Below are 15,387 nucleotides of genomic sequence, written 5' to 3' on the forward strand. Positions count from 1 at the left end.
AACGTCAAACTATTCTTTTACATGACTAATTATTCAAAAAGCTATATAGGAGATATCAGTCAATTGCATAATGTCATAATGTCATTTTTTACTTTATTATTTGTTCCTTCCTAATGTTAGACTCTACATGGAATTATCATTAAATGTAATGATTAAAGGATAGGGCTGGTGGCATTTATATTTTTTTTCATTGTCAACAAATCCCATAAAATTACTCTGCCCTGCTTTTGGCACTCATCCCTAAGCTCATTTGCTCCGACTAGAGAAGCGTCTCGCTGATGTGTTTTTAATAGTTTTTAAACAAAAACAGAGGTCTGTGGCACAGAGGAATAAACTATGTCAGGCTCTGAATACAGGGACAGTACTTATTAGATGAATGAATTCATTGTTGGTTTTGGTCTTTTCATAGGATTTGTTGACGTTAAGGAAAACATGGAATGTGGACCAGATTTATCCTTTAAAGCTGCAAACTATAATCCAGTTGTCAATAAAGATGTCACTCCACCACGGGGCCTTAAACACAGGACTGGTAGCTCCTGTCACTTTTAAGTGAAATCACAGATGTGACACCAGGAGATATTGGATAGAATGTTTTCTGATGATGTAAAAGATTTGCAAACATCATTAACATTTGCTTTTCTGAGTAGAAAAGGTTAATGGTTTCAAATATGTTCACTTGTGAGGCACAGCAAAAAGTTAATTTGTCATCATTAAGTCTTCTCCACCTTTTGAATTATATACCTGTAATTTATATGGCCAATAATATGTCTTTTTGGAGCTTTAAAATCCATGCAAAAAACGATTACAAGTACAGATTATGAAGCTCCTCAGCAGGAGCAGGATGCCTTGAGGCTAACTTGATCGCTATCGTTTATCTTTCCTGGAAATGATTTATTCATTCACAGATTAAATTAAAGCTAAGTGCTGTCACAGTATAATCCTTAAAAGTTGAAACTGAAACCTAAAACATCTTTTAATGGAAGCTGACAATATGATCCATAGATTGTGGTAATCTATGGGAGCAGAACGCGAGACGCCTTTAGACAATTAAATCTGACAAAAACATAACTTTTTTTTGTTCTACATACTAAAATCGGCATCTGTATGAGCAGAATCTCCGTCTGTCAGAGTACATTCAGGCACCTAGAAATGGTGGCACTATGAAAAAGACAGCTGCATTTTTACTTTTCATGTGATATGGCTGAAAATGCCCTCCAACTGTAGGTGACATTCTGCTCTTATACCCTCACTCACTCTGATATTTCACATTCAAAATAAAAAGGACGCTCATATCAAAGACGAATTGTCTGATGTTCAAATATTTACAGTGCTCACTATATTTGTCTCTGTCAGTGTAGATAGTGAGTCATGCACTCACTGTAACCATTGTTCTCTGTCTACCAGGTGGTATATAAGAAGGCAGTGATGGCTGTCGGTTCATTGACCATCAATGAGGAGAGGTCAGAGGTCATTGACTTCTCCGTGCCCTTTGTGGAGACCGGCATCAGCGTCATGGTGTCACGTAGCAATGGGACCGTCTCTCCTTCTGCCTTCCTCGGTAAATCTATCTTTCTTTTTTCCTCCCTCATCCTTAAATTTCTTCTTTTTTTTCTTTCTGCTTTTTCTCTCCGTCTGTCCCCCAGTGAGCCGAGGCCTGTGAGCAGAATAAAGGGAGGTGCTTACATGTTGGCGAAATCCGGCACATAAAATGGAATATTTTATTCAGACTGTATATCCTGGCCAAATTTCACTTGTACCCTGACTTTATCTGGGCCTCAGCACCCTGAGCACATTAATATTTCTAGCAGAGCAGAGTAAGTGGAGTGTGCCAGCTCAGACAAAGCATTCTTGATACTCTCCTCTCCTCTCCTCTCCTCTCCTCTCCTCTCCTCTCCTCTCCTCTCCTCTCCTCTCCTCTCCTCTCCTCCCTCCTCCTCTACTCCAGTTGTTCAGATGACTAGAAACTGAAGCGCTCCTCCGTGCTCGCCTAATGTCTTGTATTGTCATTGGAGCGAGACGGGGAGCGAGGGGATGTATTGGACCATGCGTGTGTTGGTCCTTGTGTATCAAGCCATGTGTCAGTATGCGTGTGTGTGTGTGAGTGAAGAAAAAAAAAGTGTGTGTGATATTGCACGAATATATTAGGACGTTTGTGTTGAATCAAGGATGTGTGGAGAGTGAATGTGCTTTGGCCGTATGTATGTTAAGGGGTGAATGCTTTGTGTGTGTATTCATATGAACTTGCATTGTATTTATGTGTGTGTGTGTGAGTGAGAGTGTGTGTTGAGCCTGGGCCAGGGTATCAGTGACGGTTCAGTATCTCTCGCACTCATATTAGAGGCACCTCAGTGCACAATCTCTCAGGGTTGGCTAACTCTGGTAGTCACATACTTACACATATAGTGACACACACACACACACACACACACACACACACACACATACATACAATTTGTCTGGGTTCAGCGTCTCTGGCACTCATCCCGCTCTCTGAACTCCTGCCCTGTGACACATCAAACACATGCAGACTCACGCTCTCACACACACACACACACACAGATCACACACAAATAGATCACACACGCATGCCCACAGCAGGGCACATCAGATCACTGGGAGTTTGATTCTTCTCTCTCCCCCTCTGTCTCTGTCTCTCTCTCTCTCTCTCTCTTTCTCCTTCTCTCCCCCCTTCCTCTACCATCTCCCCCGCCCCAGGCCTCCCCCTCTCTCAGCTCTCATCCAAGGGAATAATGAGAAATATGGAAATGTGCTCCGTCAAACTCTCTGTGACTAACTCTCCCTCTCCTCCCCTCCCTCTCTCACTCTGTCTGTCTCCCTTTCTCCCCTCTCTGTGTCTTCTCTATCATCTTTTCCTTGCTTTATCTCCCTCTCGTCCCTGTTCTCTTTTTTTTTTTGCTTCTCCTCCTTTATTTCCACGAGTCTATCTCCTCTTTTTCTGCATCCCTCGCTTTTTATGCATCTCCTGCTCCTCTACAGCGTCTCTCTGTCTCATGTACTCGTGCTCTCTTTAACTCTCCCTCTCTCTCTTTCTCTCTCTCTCCTCCCTCTCAGAGCCCTTCAGTGCATCAGTTTGGGTGATGATGTTTGTGATGCTGCTCATCGTCACAGCCATCGCCGTCTTCCTCTTTGAGTTTGTCAGTCCGCTGGGCTTCAACCGCAACTTGGCCCAAGGCAAAGGTAGGCTAACACACACAATCAGGAATATCACACCAATCGTTTCTCCCCAGAGCATGAAGCACAGATCCAAGCTTGCCCTGGAGTGAGAGAAGTGGCCTGTTATTACTCCGACTTTAGACAGTTCGCTTAATGTTACAGAGCATTAACAGTTCTCTCCCAAAGCCAGTCAGCAATTCTGTAATCTCAAGCATCATCAGAAATCTGATGCCAGAGCTGCCCTGCTGGCTGCGAATTGGCGATTCATGTTGTGTTGACACAGTATCACAATTAAGATTAACATTTAAAGGCCAATCCAGGTGTGGAAAGTGAATTAGGTTTTTCTTTAATTTCCCTTTTAACTAAATAGTGTTTTCATTTTGCTGTGTTTTTACACATTCATTGAACAAATGCCAAAAATGTAAAACTATTTTAGGATTGTTGTGATGATATGATTTTCTTTAACAAATATTTTTATCCCCAAAAGGACAGCGTATCTTTGAAAAAAATAGTTCAACAGTTTGGGAACACTTATTTGCTTTCCATACCACTCCACTGTCTGTAGCAGACAGACTGCACAAAGACCAGAAACAGGTGGAAACAGCTGGCATGGCACTTTCAAAAGATGATCAAATCTGTCTGTATAAACCTCACTAAAGAGCACATTATAGCTCATTTGTTTAATCTGTACAAAAACTGAAGAGTAAAAACAACATATTGGGTTATGTGCCATCTTGGCAGGGCCTTTGAACTTCCTGGAGTCCTTATTTCACTGTGAGGTTGTGACACCGAGTTTTGCTAAGCTAAGCTAACTGACTGCGAGAGTGGTATCTTTTTTAGTGGTATTTCTTTTATAGTTACTTAATACTATTGACATTCTGCCACCGCAGACCATTTCTTTGCTTTATTGGATCGCAAAATACAGAGCCAGACAGGAAACAAGTGGAGAGAGGGAGGTACGACGTGCAACAAAGATGCACAGCCAAAGTTGAACTGTTGACGGTTATGTGTTATACTCCTCAACCATCACAACGCCTCAGTTTGACACATTGTTGATCCCCATTTGTTTGCTTCAACTTGCATCACTGCGCCTGACAGGAAAATCAAATTGTGTGTTGTTAGTTTTATTCTTTATGTCTTCGTTGTGTTGCAGTTGTGCAACTCGGCAATCACATACCACTTTGAAATAAACTATGCCGATGTTTTTGAAATTCAAGTGGTGGTTAAACCTGTTGACTTTTTTGTTTGTGGTGCACTTCAGGGACAAATGACTGCATACTACACTGCATGTAGTAGGTCTAAATTACACCAGCAGTTTTGTTCTGCCAGATTTGGTTTTGCAGTGATTTACTAACTACATTCCTTTGAGGCTTTGACTTGCTGAAGTATTGAAGTAAAGGTTGATCTATTTGACAAAAAAATGTTTGGTCTTCCCTTATTTATTGAATATGATCATAACATTTGTGAGCTGTAGACATAAATAGAAATACAAGTCAGTAATACTGTCATATCATATTTACAATGTCATCTCTCCGAAGGGCATGATGCCCTCAAACTGAGTTTATATTGTTATATATATTATTAGATGGCAGGTTGCTTTTAACCCCCAAATCAGCCTCATATTATCACTGAAATTGTGAGGTTTCATACATATTTACCTGCCTTGGCCGTTCTTAGCTCTTGTTTAGCTCAGCTTTTTTCACTTTCTCTTTTTTTATCGCTCCCTCTGCTCCACTGCCTCTTTTTCTCAGATCCACATGGTCCATCATTCACCATCGGTAAGGCCATATGGCTGCTGTGGGGTCTGGTGTTCAACAACTCTGTGCCCGTGCAGAACCCAAAGGGCACCACCAGTAAGTTCATCGTATCAGTGTGGGCCTTCTTTGCCGTCATCTTCCTGGCTTCCTACACTGCCAACCTGGCTGCCTTCATGATCCAGGAAGAATTTGTGGACCAAGTCACTGGACTGTCTGACAAGAAGGTGGGATTACACACATGCGGACACGCAGAGATGCACACACACACACAGAAGAAACTAAACGCATTCACAGTCAGGGTTGCTCTTGTAATGGATGCCAGCCCTGCGGCCAGACAGGACTCTCCCGGGAGTGCCCTTGGGCTTCAACAGCCCAAACCCTCTGGCCGTAGCTGTCACCACACTAACGCTGCCAGCACAGCAGACCCAGGGGCGCACACAGACACACACACACACACAGACACACGCGGGTGCATAGATCAAAGACGTGTGTGTTTGTGTGTGTGTGTGTGTGTGTGTGTGTAGTTTGCAGAGGCTGACAGTGTCAGCAGAACCCCAGCCAGTCTTACGCTAGACTGGACACACAATGATGATGACTGATGAGTCCACTTCACTGTCTCTCCCTCCTCCTTTCTCCTCTGTCTCTTCTTGTCACTCTCCACTCTTCCTCCTCTCTCCTTCCCCTGAGTTTCTCCTTCACTTGAACACTTTTACTCCTCCTCTTACTTGGACTCCCTTTCCCTCTCTCCATTTTCTCTTATTTTGTCTGTCTTTCTTTCTCTCTTTAACTTTCTTTCTTTCTTTGTTTTTGCTTTTCTTGTTTTATGCTCCTGTCTCCTCCTGTCAATTCCCTTTTTAAACAATCCGTCTCTCTTTTGCTCTCATTCTTTCTCTCCCTGCAGTTCCAGAGTCCATACTCCTATTCCCCTCCATTTCGCTTCGGGACAGTTCCCAACGGCAGCACAGAGCGCAACATCAGGAAGAACTATCCAGACATGCATCAGTACATGACCAAATATCATCAGACTGGCGTCCAGGATGCGCTGGTCAGCCTCAAGACTGGGTACTGTAAACTTGTCAAGCCAACTAACATCAAGTTGAGATTTATTACACCTGAGAGCATAATTCTGTTTGCAGACAGCGTATTAGCTTAAGAACATGTGAAAACAAACAAAAAAAAGACATTGCATCACACAGAGTCCCGGCCCCAGGGGGCCCAGCACTAGCTCAATGCTAAAATGCTGCAGTAACTGCTGAGTGTTTCTGTCACTGACGGTAAAATGCAGGCGCTGTCTGCAAGTGCTCATTATTGAGTTTTGTTGCTGCTGGAAAGAGGGAGCTGCCAAAAGAGAGTGTAATTTGTTCTGGAGTTTGCTACCTTCATTCTTTCTCCTAAGCACACACTAATGGAGGGAAGGCTGCAGTGCTTTTATTTGTTCATTAGTTTTGTGTGCTTTGATCTTTAGGGTATTTTCTCCAAATATATTTTTACTTTTTGCTTTTCCCTCTCTGCAATTACTTTATTGATACTGCATATCAAATAGATATGGTTTGTTTCTCATATTTCATGTTAGGCTATTGTTTATACAGCTTCAAAACTGTATAATTAATGTGTTCAGCAGAATCATCAGTGTTTGATTCAATTCTTTGGCAAAATAGTTTATTTAGGCAGAAGAAAATGTAAACACTTCTGCATTCTAGTCAACATTTCAGTCAAGTCGTGAAATACTTTGAAATACTCTGTGCTTTAATGAGTAGGCTGTATATTGTTTTCAAATGCTGCACACACTTAAAGGAATGAATATTAGACTGAAAAAGAACAGATACCCAATGACTGCATTTAACATACACCCTCAGTTTAATTCAAAGTGTTTTATATTAATGCATACATATCCAACGCGAAGGGCCCCAAGGGGATTTATTAGCACCAGGCTGTATTCATTATGTGATATAAAAGGGTTTTTTGGGCGTTCTGCTGCTGTATAGGCTGGTGATATCAGTTCCTTGCTTCATTGTTTTTGGTTAACAGTCATACATCACGCTTGTGTTTTTGCTGAGCTCAGATGTATCGGGCCCACATAGTTGGATTGTTGCATCAAAAAAAAAAAGTGGCCCCTTCGTTTGAAGTCAGCTTGTCATGTCAGAATAATGACAAAACCTGCAGATGAAAGATTAGAACTCGGTGCGTGCATGAATATTTACTGTATCAGCATGCACGCTGGCGAGTACTCTCAACCAGAGGCCAAGTCCAAGGTGAGAAATCCCGCTCCGAGAAAACAGAGCGTTGTGAGTGTTTGTTCATTGATCTGAGGAACGCTGCTGCTGCCACAACATTGTACGTACGTTGGTTAGTTAGCTGTGAAGCCCCAGCCGTGTTTTAATCTTAAGTACCAACGCCTGATGGATCAAATTCCACAGTTTTCTTTTACCATCAAATGAAGACAAATACATTGTAATTGTTGTTAATATCATAGTCAGAATCAGGTTTATTGCCAACTAAGTTTTCATATTACAAGGAATTTGGCTTGGTATATAGGTGCATAATCAAGAAACATAAATATAAAATATTAAAATATAACAGAGAGACATTTACAGTCCAGAATATGGGCAAAAATACTAATATGTACATTATTATTATCTATTTTTATTACATGGAATAATTCATTTGTCAATAAATGCTTTCTATGGAAATAGATTTAAATTTTGAAAAAGCCAAATAGAGACATAAGAGAGATGTACTTTTCTTAACCGGTGCCTTCTTAATGTATTTTTATGTTGAAAGTCCCACAATTCGCATCAATTTAAAGTAACAGTTCCCCATAATAACTGGATTATGAGCAGTGTCTAGTTGTTAGCTACACAAGGTTCACAAGGTTTGATTATTTAATTTAAATGTTTTTTTTCGAAATGAAAAGTTTTTCCACCAGTCTCTTCTTCCTTAAACAATCTTGTGAACCCTCAGGTTTGTCCTGAGAACCACTGCTTTAAAGAAATAGTTCAATATTTTGGGAAATACACTTATGAGCTTCCTCGCCGAGGGTTAGATGAGAAGATTGATACTACTGATGGCATCAATCCTCTTATCTAACTCTCAACAAGAAAATAAATAAGCATATTTTCCAAAATGTTGAACTATTTCTTTAAGACAGCTCCAAAGTTGTCCATGTTATGAAACCAGTGCAGGTTTTGTGCAGGACTATTTCTTGGTCTAACATGTGTGGTAGAAATACAGTGTGTGTTTTTTTATTCTGTATGTTATTTCTATTCTATCCTTTCATGTTAATCGTGTCACGGCCTCTCAGATTTGTCATGCAACCCCTTGAGGGATCCCAACCCACAGCCTGGAAATCCCTGGTCTAGAGAGTTAATCCAGAACATGTGGTTCTCTTACAGAAAACTGGATGCTTTCATTTATGATGCTGCTGTGCTGAACTACATGGCGGGCCGAGACGACGGCTGTAAGCTGGTCACCATCGGCAGCGGTTACATCTTTGCCACCACAGGTTATGGCATCGCCTTGCAGAAAGGATCCTACTGGAAACGCCTGGTTGATTTGGCCATACTGGGCATCATTGGAGATGGTGAGGCGCTCGCACACATCCACACCCTACGCCATTTCAGTCACATTACGTTGAGGTTTAAGTTTCCAAGTTTCTCCAGGCCTTTAGTCGCATTACAGTTGTGCCATTGCTCAGCTTCTCGTTCCTTCCTCCCCCTCCCCCAACACTCCCTCTGTCCTCCCTCCCTCTGTCAGAAAGCTATCAGGGGCTAGTCTTAACACACCATTTCATCATCATTACTCTGTGTGTGTGTGTGTGTGTGTGTGTGTGTGTGTACCCACCATGTCCTGTTATGTTTACTCCTCCAGATTGTTCTGTATAATAAGCTGTGAGATGGTGCGAGTGGAAGAAAGAGAATGAGCCAGACAGAAATCAAACTGCTGAAACCACTAAAGTGCTTTGCTTCACACCCGGCCTTTTCATTCAGGGAAAACACCCGTGTGCGCATGCGACACACAAACAGGCTCAGTCTGATAATAATTCCTCCCATCTTTCCTTATCACTCCATCACTATCAATTCCTCCCCCTCCTGCAACAACCCTTTTTTCACTCCTGTCTCCTTTCCATTACGATCTATTTACCACTTCACCTCTCTCCCCTCCTTCCCTCTCCTCTCCATCTTCCCTCGTAATGATGTGCCCTTTTATTCACCACACCTCTCTTATTCCCTCTACCAACTGTTCCCTCCTTCTCTTTTTCCCCTCTATTTCTTTCCCTTCCTAACTCACCCCTACCTGCTGCCCTCTTAAACCTTCGCTTTGCCTTTTTTTTCCTTTCCTACAGGAGAGATGGAGGAGCTGGAGGCCCAGTGGCTGACTGGGATCTGCCACAATGAGAAGAATGAGGTAATGTCCAGCCAGCTGGACGTGGACAACATGGCAGGCGTTTTCTACATGCTGGCCACAGCTATGGGCCTCTCCATCCTCACCTTCATCTCTGAACATCTTTTCTACTGGAGGCTGAGATACTGCTTCACGGGCGTCTGCTCTGGGAGGCCGGGCCTGCTCTTCACTATCAGCAGGGTGAGGAGATGGAGCCTTTCCCATGAACTTTACCTGCATTTTGACGGCAGGAACATGGTGCGATTCTGGTTCCTGGCTGGCAGTTTTTGCCCGCCTGCTTCTGAGGTCTTACTTTGAGATGTTACCGTTTGAATTTGCAGTGCTAAACACCACTTACTGATCACACAACGTCCTCAAGAGTGCAATAACGGGTGCACAGCATTGATTCAGAATGTAGGAAAGCACTGCTTGTTGCAATATCAATAGCATGACTTGGGATGGGAATTTCTTGTAATGTTATTGACGTATTGACAGTAAAGCTGGCTTGTAGACTTCTCTAAAAGAGAATGAGATAAAGACAGAGTGGGCTAAACATACAGAGAATCATCCAGAGAAAGAAAACTTAACAGTATTTGCAAATTGCTTCAATGTGGTTTCATAGTGAAGCAGAAAAAAAATCCCAGTACATTGTTGCAACTTTGAAGACAGCCGTCGAGCCTTTGTGGTCTTTAACAACATCAATTCAAACATCACACATTAAATTACAAAAACGAATATTCTGTTGCTGTCTTGTTATGGTGCAAAAATTGCATCTCTGACAAAGCAGTCGATTTTTAATCCTCTAACTCTCTGATTTGCCTAATCTTCATGGTTCTTCAGATGCGGCGAAAATGCAAACAGGAATACGCAAAAGGGACTTTTAGTTGTGTAAATGCCTGAAATGTGCCTGAAACTCACATAATTGTTATAGTTAAGAGAAAATAGAAATCAGTGTTTGTGTGTGTGTGTGTGTGTGTGTGTGTGTGTGTGTGTGTGTGTGTGTATTAGTAAAGCTTATGAAACACACACAATAGTTACTGTTAAGATGTAGAAGGAATCTGGGTTTAGAATTTGTGTGATAAAAGAGGAAAGAAGGTGATAGTGTGATTATGGAGCCCAGCTGAGGTAGAGATGAATTTACTGCTGCGCGTATTTACGGCAGGATGGGGGAATCAAACAGCTAAGAGGATGATGTGGACACACACTTGTGTAGATGCACACAAAGCTCACTCTCTGTGTCTCTCCTCACCCACACACACATACACACGTCTGGTCTAAAAAAGTTAAAAATGGTAACGCATACGCAGGTGTGGTCAGGTGAAGGACAGAGTTGACCACACACATGGGCAGACAGATAGACAGCTGCACACTCGCACCTAAATATACACACAAAACAGAAATGGGCACAGCTAGACAGACCATTCTTTCATTATTCATATGTCATGTCTCTGTGTTAGGCAGGGCTTTTATTCCAGACGAGCAGCATTTCACACATTAAGTGTTTTACAAAAAGAGTGCAATGTGTGTCTGTGAGTTTGTGTGCGTCTGTGTCTTGGTGGGCGCATGCCGTTAGAGCAGCGATCCTGGAGGTTAAGTGGCTCCAGGAAGAACATCTCCTTGCACTCAAAGGCCCCCTCCGGTGACATCATCACCTAAATTTAATTTTCTAGGCGCCTCTGAAAGCAGTTCATCTAAAAAAGTGGCGATTATCTCTTCTTGCCACATTGCAAAACAAAATGAGGTTAAGGTTTGCAGTAAATGCACTGGAGAAAAGGATGCAGAGGTCTCTTTTAATTTACTGTGTCAGGAAATTAGTCTTCTAGATGTTTGAACTTTTTGTGAAGTCATTGGAATTAGCTCTTCTGTTATCTCTCTTATCGCTCTCCTCTTCTCTCCCCCTCTCAGGGTATATGGAGCTGTATCCATGGTGTTCATATAGATATGAAGAAAAAGAGTCCTGAGCTGGACTTCAGTCCTCAAGCCAACATGCTGCATCTGCTCAAGTCTGCCAAGTCCATGGCTTTGACTTCTCCCAAACGCAACACTGTCGTCGTGCAGCCGAGCATCCTAGATGTGATGACAGGGAAAGGTACCACAACTGTTACACACAGTACTCTTTATAGTGTGTAGATTCTATGCTCACAGAGCTCACATGTGCAGAGGTTACCTTGACTTTTTTATACAGTGTACGAATGCAGATTTAAAGGTGACTCCTTTCACCTTGTTGTGGACTCCAGACTGTAATCGGATTGGCGGTCATGTATAAGCTCGCCTCATGATTAGAAGCACATTAGATGGCACACTCACTGTGCCAGGGCAGTAGATAATGTATCAGCCAGCTGGCTGAGCATCCATCCAAACATCCATCTATCGTATCTGCTGTCTGAGGTGCATCTCTCCTTGTCTCCTAGGTAACTCACTCCATAGTCTACCCCCGAAGGGTCCTGGTCTCTATAGCAACGCCGCTGGTCCACAGGGTTTCCTGTCATTGTCCGGGCGACACAAAAACCTCCTTAACAATGTTGCACCGTTTCCCGTGCAGCAAAAAGGCCCCACTCTTCAGACCAGCCCCAACAAACCCCAGCTGTCAATCACCAACGACAACGGCAAGACCCGCCTCACCGGGCCGGCCTGCTCTGCATCAAAACCCCGAGCGCTGTGGAAAAAAAGTGTGGAGACATTGAAGACCCAGCCTACTGTCGTGTCTCCAGGCCCTGGCCCAAGCCCCACGGCATCTGGACCTGGACCTCCACCGATGAAGAGTCAGCGCTACCTTCCCGAAGAGCCGCCTCACTCCGACATCTCAGAGTGCTCCAGCCGCCCGCCATCACACAAAGATTCTGATTCCATGGGGGCGAGGGGCGGATTCAAGCCTATCAATCAGCTGAGGAAGAGGGGTGGGGGAGGAGGAGGAGGAGGAGGAGGGGTAGGCGGGGGTGGAGGATCCAAGATTTACTCCATTGACTCGGACCAGGCAAGTCTTCAGTCTGCTCCCCCCTACCAGCGAGACAGCCAGGGGGGAGGTGACGACCACAGTTACCCCCCTGACCTGTTTCCACCTGACAGCACTTACTCACACCAGACGGACGCGCCCATTTTGCAGTTGAGTGCCAGCCTGCTGCACCACAGTCACAGCGCTGAGGCCGACCTGCACTCCCTGAAGGACAAGAAATACAGCACCTACACACACAGCAGGTATCATCTTCAGCAGAAAATGAACACCGTGACCACGTTTTAAGTGCTTTCATAGTTTTTTGTGTATAATCACTGTTGTTCTCTCTCCCTTCAGTGTGAAGGACAAAGCTGCAAGTTCATTTGATGCTTCAGGTGCAGCACCGGGGACACAAGGCATCAGGCCCGGCCACTGTCGCTCCTGCCTGACCAAGCTGACCGGTTACTCCGGCCTTTACACTGTCCGCAGTCCACAGGCTCGCTGTGATGCCTGCGCCCACCTGGGGAACCTGTACGACATCAGCGAAGACCACCTGCACTCACACTACTCCCACACACACACTCACCCACACAGTGGGGACATGTTTACACACTACCTTCCCCAGAGCGAGCTGGGCCTGGTGGGCGAAGGGGACGGGCTGGTCAGCCACTTCGAGCCCACCCCTTCCTCCCCATCTCCTCTCCCCGCCTCCCCGTCGGCCCAGCACCTTCAGCTGAGTCGTCAGCATTCCTATGAGAACGTGCTTCCGGACGGCGTTCCCGAGCGGCAGTTGCAGCAGCACACCCACCTGCGGGGGCTGAGCCTGCCTGACAGAGAAAGAGATAGGGAGCTGACCCTGGACGAGGGGGCCTATGCTAATGTGCTCACAATGCGCTCTGATCGTCCATTCAGCAGCCGCAGCCCCCCCTCTCCGTCACCCTCCCACCACCACAGTCTGGACGCCCCTATGCCCCTCCCCCGGCGCTCAAAGAGTCTCTTCCCCGATCGTCCCTCTCACAACCCTTTCCTCCAGTCAGCCCCTGGCACTGTACAACGAGATCCCACCCCCCAGGCTGTCACACGCATGCCACAGAGAAGTTCCACCCACGAGCTCTATAAGCAGCGAATGCCCCTGTCGCTTACCCTCGGTAACCATGGCAGCCATCACAACAACCAGCATGGCGGCCATGTCGACCAACAGGTGTTCTACCCTCAGCAGGAACCCCCCGTGGTGGCCTACATGATCCCACCTGCTGCCTCTCAGCCAATGAGCTATGTGACAGCGCCGCGAGCCTCGAGCGCAGGCGGCAACAGGCCCCGGCTCTACCGCCGCATGCCCAGCATCGAGTCTGACGTCTGAGAGTCACACATGACACACTTACTCTCACTGAAACACACTAACACACACGCATGCAAGACAGAGGTGTGTGTGACCGGACGAGGCAGCTCCGATTCTAAGCACATCAACAGAGACACACACAGACACACACACAGGTGAATGACGGGATGGTCTGCTCCGGACTAAACGGTTAATGGTGATGCTGAGTAAATAAATCATTGTTTCTTTATCACACCCTCTATAGGGCAGGGTTGGGGCCACAGGGACACCTGGAGGCACAATGCAAGATGAAGAGCGTGTGTGAGTGTCAGTGTGTGTACTAGCCTCAAGCTGTGGGCAACGAGGCACAAACTGACAATACGTCTGACAAGACAGATCAAATTCCTGGTGGAATAAGAGGGACACTGTACATGGAGTTCTAACACCAACAGTGGGATCCGATGGAAGATACAGCAGTGTGTTTGGAAGACGAGCCGACCTGTCCCGCCCTCTCACCAGCCTCTTGGAGACGAAGGGGGCAAAGAAAACCTCTTTCTTTCTGACACACACACACACACACACACACACACTTACATATTTCACCCGAATACACCTGCCCCTCTCCAGGACTCTCCTGTTGCACTATGATTTCAGCAGTCAACCTGTATGTTGTCTGAGCCTCCAAACTGCACTGCCAGCATGGCTTAAAGAGTAGTAAACTACACTAGAGTAATCCTTGACTTGAATGGAAGTTACTATCTTTGTAATAAACTAGACTGGGAGGCGGGCAGCTGGTCAGGACACAGGTCTGTGTATCAGCTCCTGCCCTGCAGATGTACAAACACTCGAACACATACACACACACACACACACACACTGTGTCTGTTTTTAGGAGGACGTAAAAACTACCGACTGTTTGTTATTGTTGATGTCAGCTAATTGAACATTCCAAAAAGTGGACCAAACTTGGCCGCCTATCAGGACGAGAGTGTGTGTTCTAGTGTTTCTAGATCTAGAGACATTCAGTATAGCATCCTTGCTTCCTCTCTTAGCTAGCCTTCAGGTCATACTGCATGCTTCCTACTGCCCTGTGTTACAGTTAAACTCCTATACAGGGTCATATATGCACACACATGCACACACATATATGCACATACAGACACACATGCACATACGCGGTAGTCTAGGATAGTAGTTTAGGGTGGGTGTGTGTGTCGAAGCTATGAGATAGCTTCTCTTTGTGCACTTTGTAGATTTTATACCCTGCCACCTAACACAGACGTTTGACCAAAAACACTTTTATACGGAAAAATATGAATATTCTCAGTCATTCGCTGGATAGATGTTTTCTTTTCTCTTATTTCTCTTTGACATTGGGTTTTAGGGCACCGTTAAGGGCACAGTTTTGTCGGTTTCCATTGTGAGGTCAGAAGTTTTACAGTGTTTAGATAATGGGTACAGCATCATACAGTATACACAACACCAACTCTTGATCTTTCTCTTCTTTTTATAACTCTTACTGTGCTCATCCCTCCTTCCAGCCTTTTCCTTCTCCTTTTCATTAGCTTTTGTTTATTCTCTCAATTACTCCTCCCTCCTCTTTGCTCCTTCCCTGCTTCCTCCCCTATTGAGTAGATTGAGTGTCAGCAGAATAAAGTTCAGTCGTGGTGTTTTAAACTCAACATATTGTTGGAAATCAATTGATATCAGTAGTCGTATGAATTCATCAAATTCAACACCGGCTCTCGTAGGATACAGTACTTTTTTCTAATAACTTTCTATGTTGAACAAAAGAACTCCAGGCCCGTTTTAATGTTTCCGTAGTG

The 15,387-nt window shown here is 44.7% G+C and overlaps 1 protein-coding gene across 1 annotated transcript in view; it reads left to right on the forward strand.

Moving 5' to 3' along the window:
• The window catches only part of grin2ab (glutamate receptor, ionotropic, N-methyl D-aspartate 2A, b), an 85,198-nt gene extending 71,595 nt beyond the window's left edge, over positions 1-13,603 (forward strand). The window contains exons 12-20 of the mRNA XM_070827954.1: positions 1,405-1,558; positions 3,073-3,198; positions 4,926-5,155; positions 5,833-5,993; positions 8,324-8,511; positions 9,274-9,512; positions 11,217-11,400; positions 11,723-12,506; positions 12,601-13,603. Coding sequence (XP_070684055.1) covers positions 1,405-1,558; positions 3,073-3,198; positions 4,926-5,155; positions 5,833-5,993; positions 8,324-8,511; positions 9,274-9,512; positions 11,217-11,400; positions 11,723-12,506; positions 12,601-13,603 — 3,069 coding nt within the window. The remainder of the gene's footprint in view (positions 1-1,404; positions 1,559-3,072; positions 3,199-4,925; positions 5,156-5,832; positions 5,994-8,323; positions 8,512-9,273; positions 9,513-11,216; positions 11,401-11,722; positions 12,507-12,600) is intronic.
• Positions 13,604-15,387: the final 1,784 nt, after the last annotated feature.

This window comes from Pempheris klunzingeri, chromosome 3 (genome assembly GCF_042242105.1).
Source record: "Pempheris klunzingeri isolate RE-2024b chromosome 3, fPemKlu1.hap1, whole genome shotgun sequence".
Taxonomy (NCBI): domain Eukaryota; kingdom Metazoa; phylum Chordata; class Actinopteri; order Acropomatiformes; family Pempheridae; genus Pempheris; species Pempheris klunzingeri.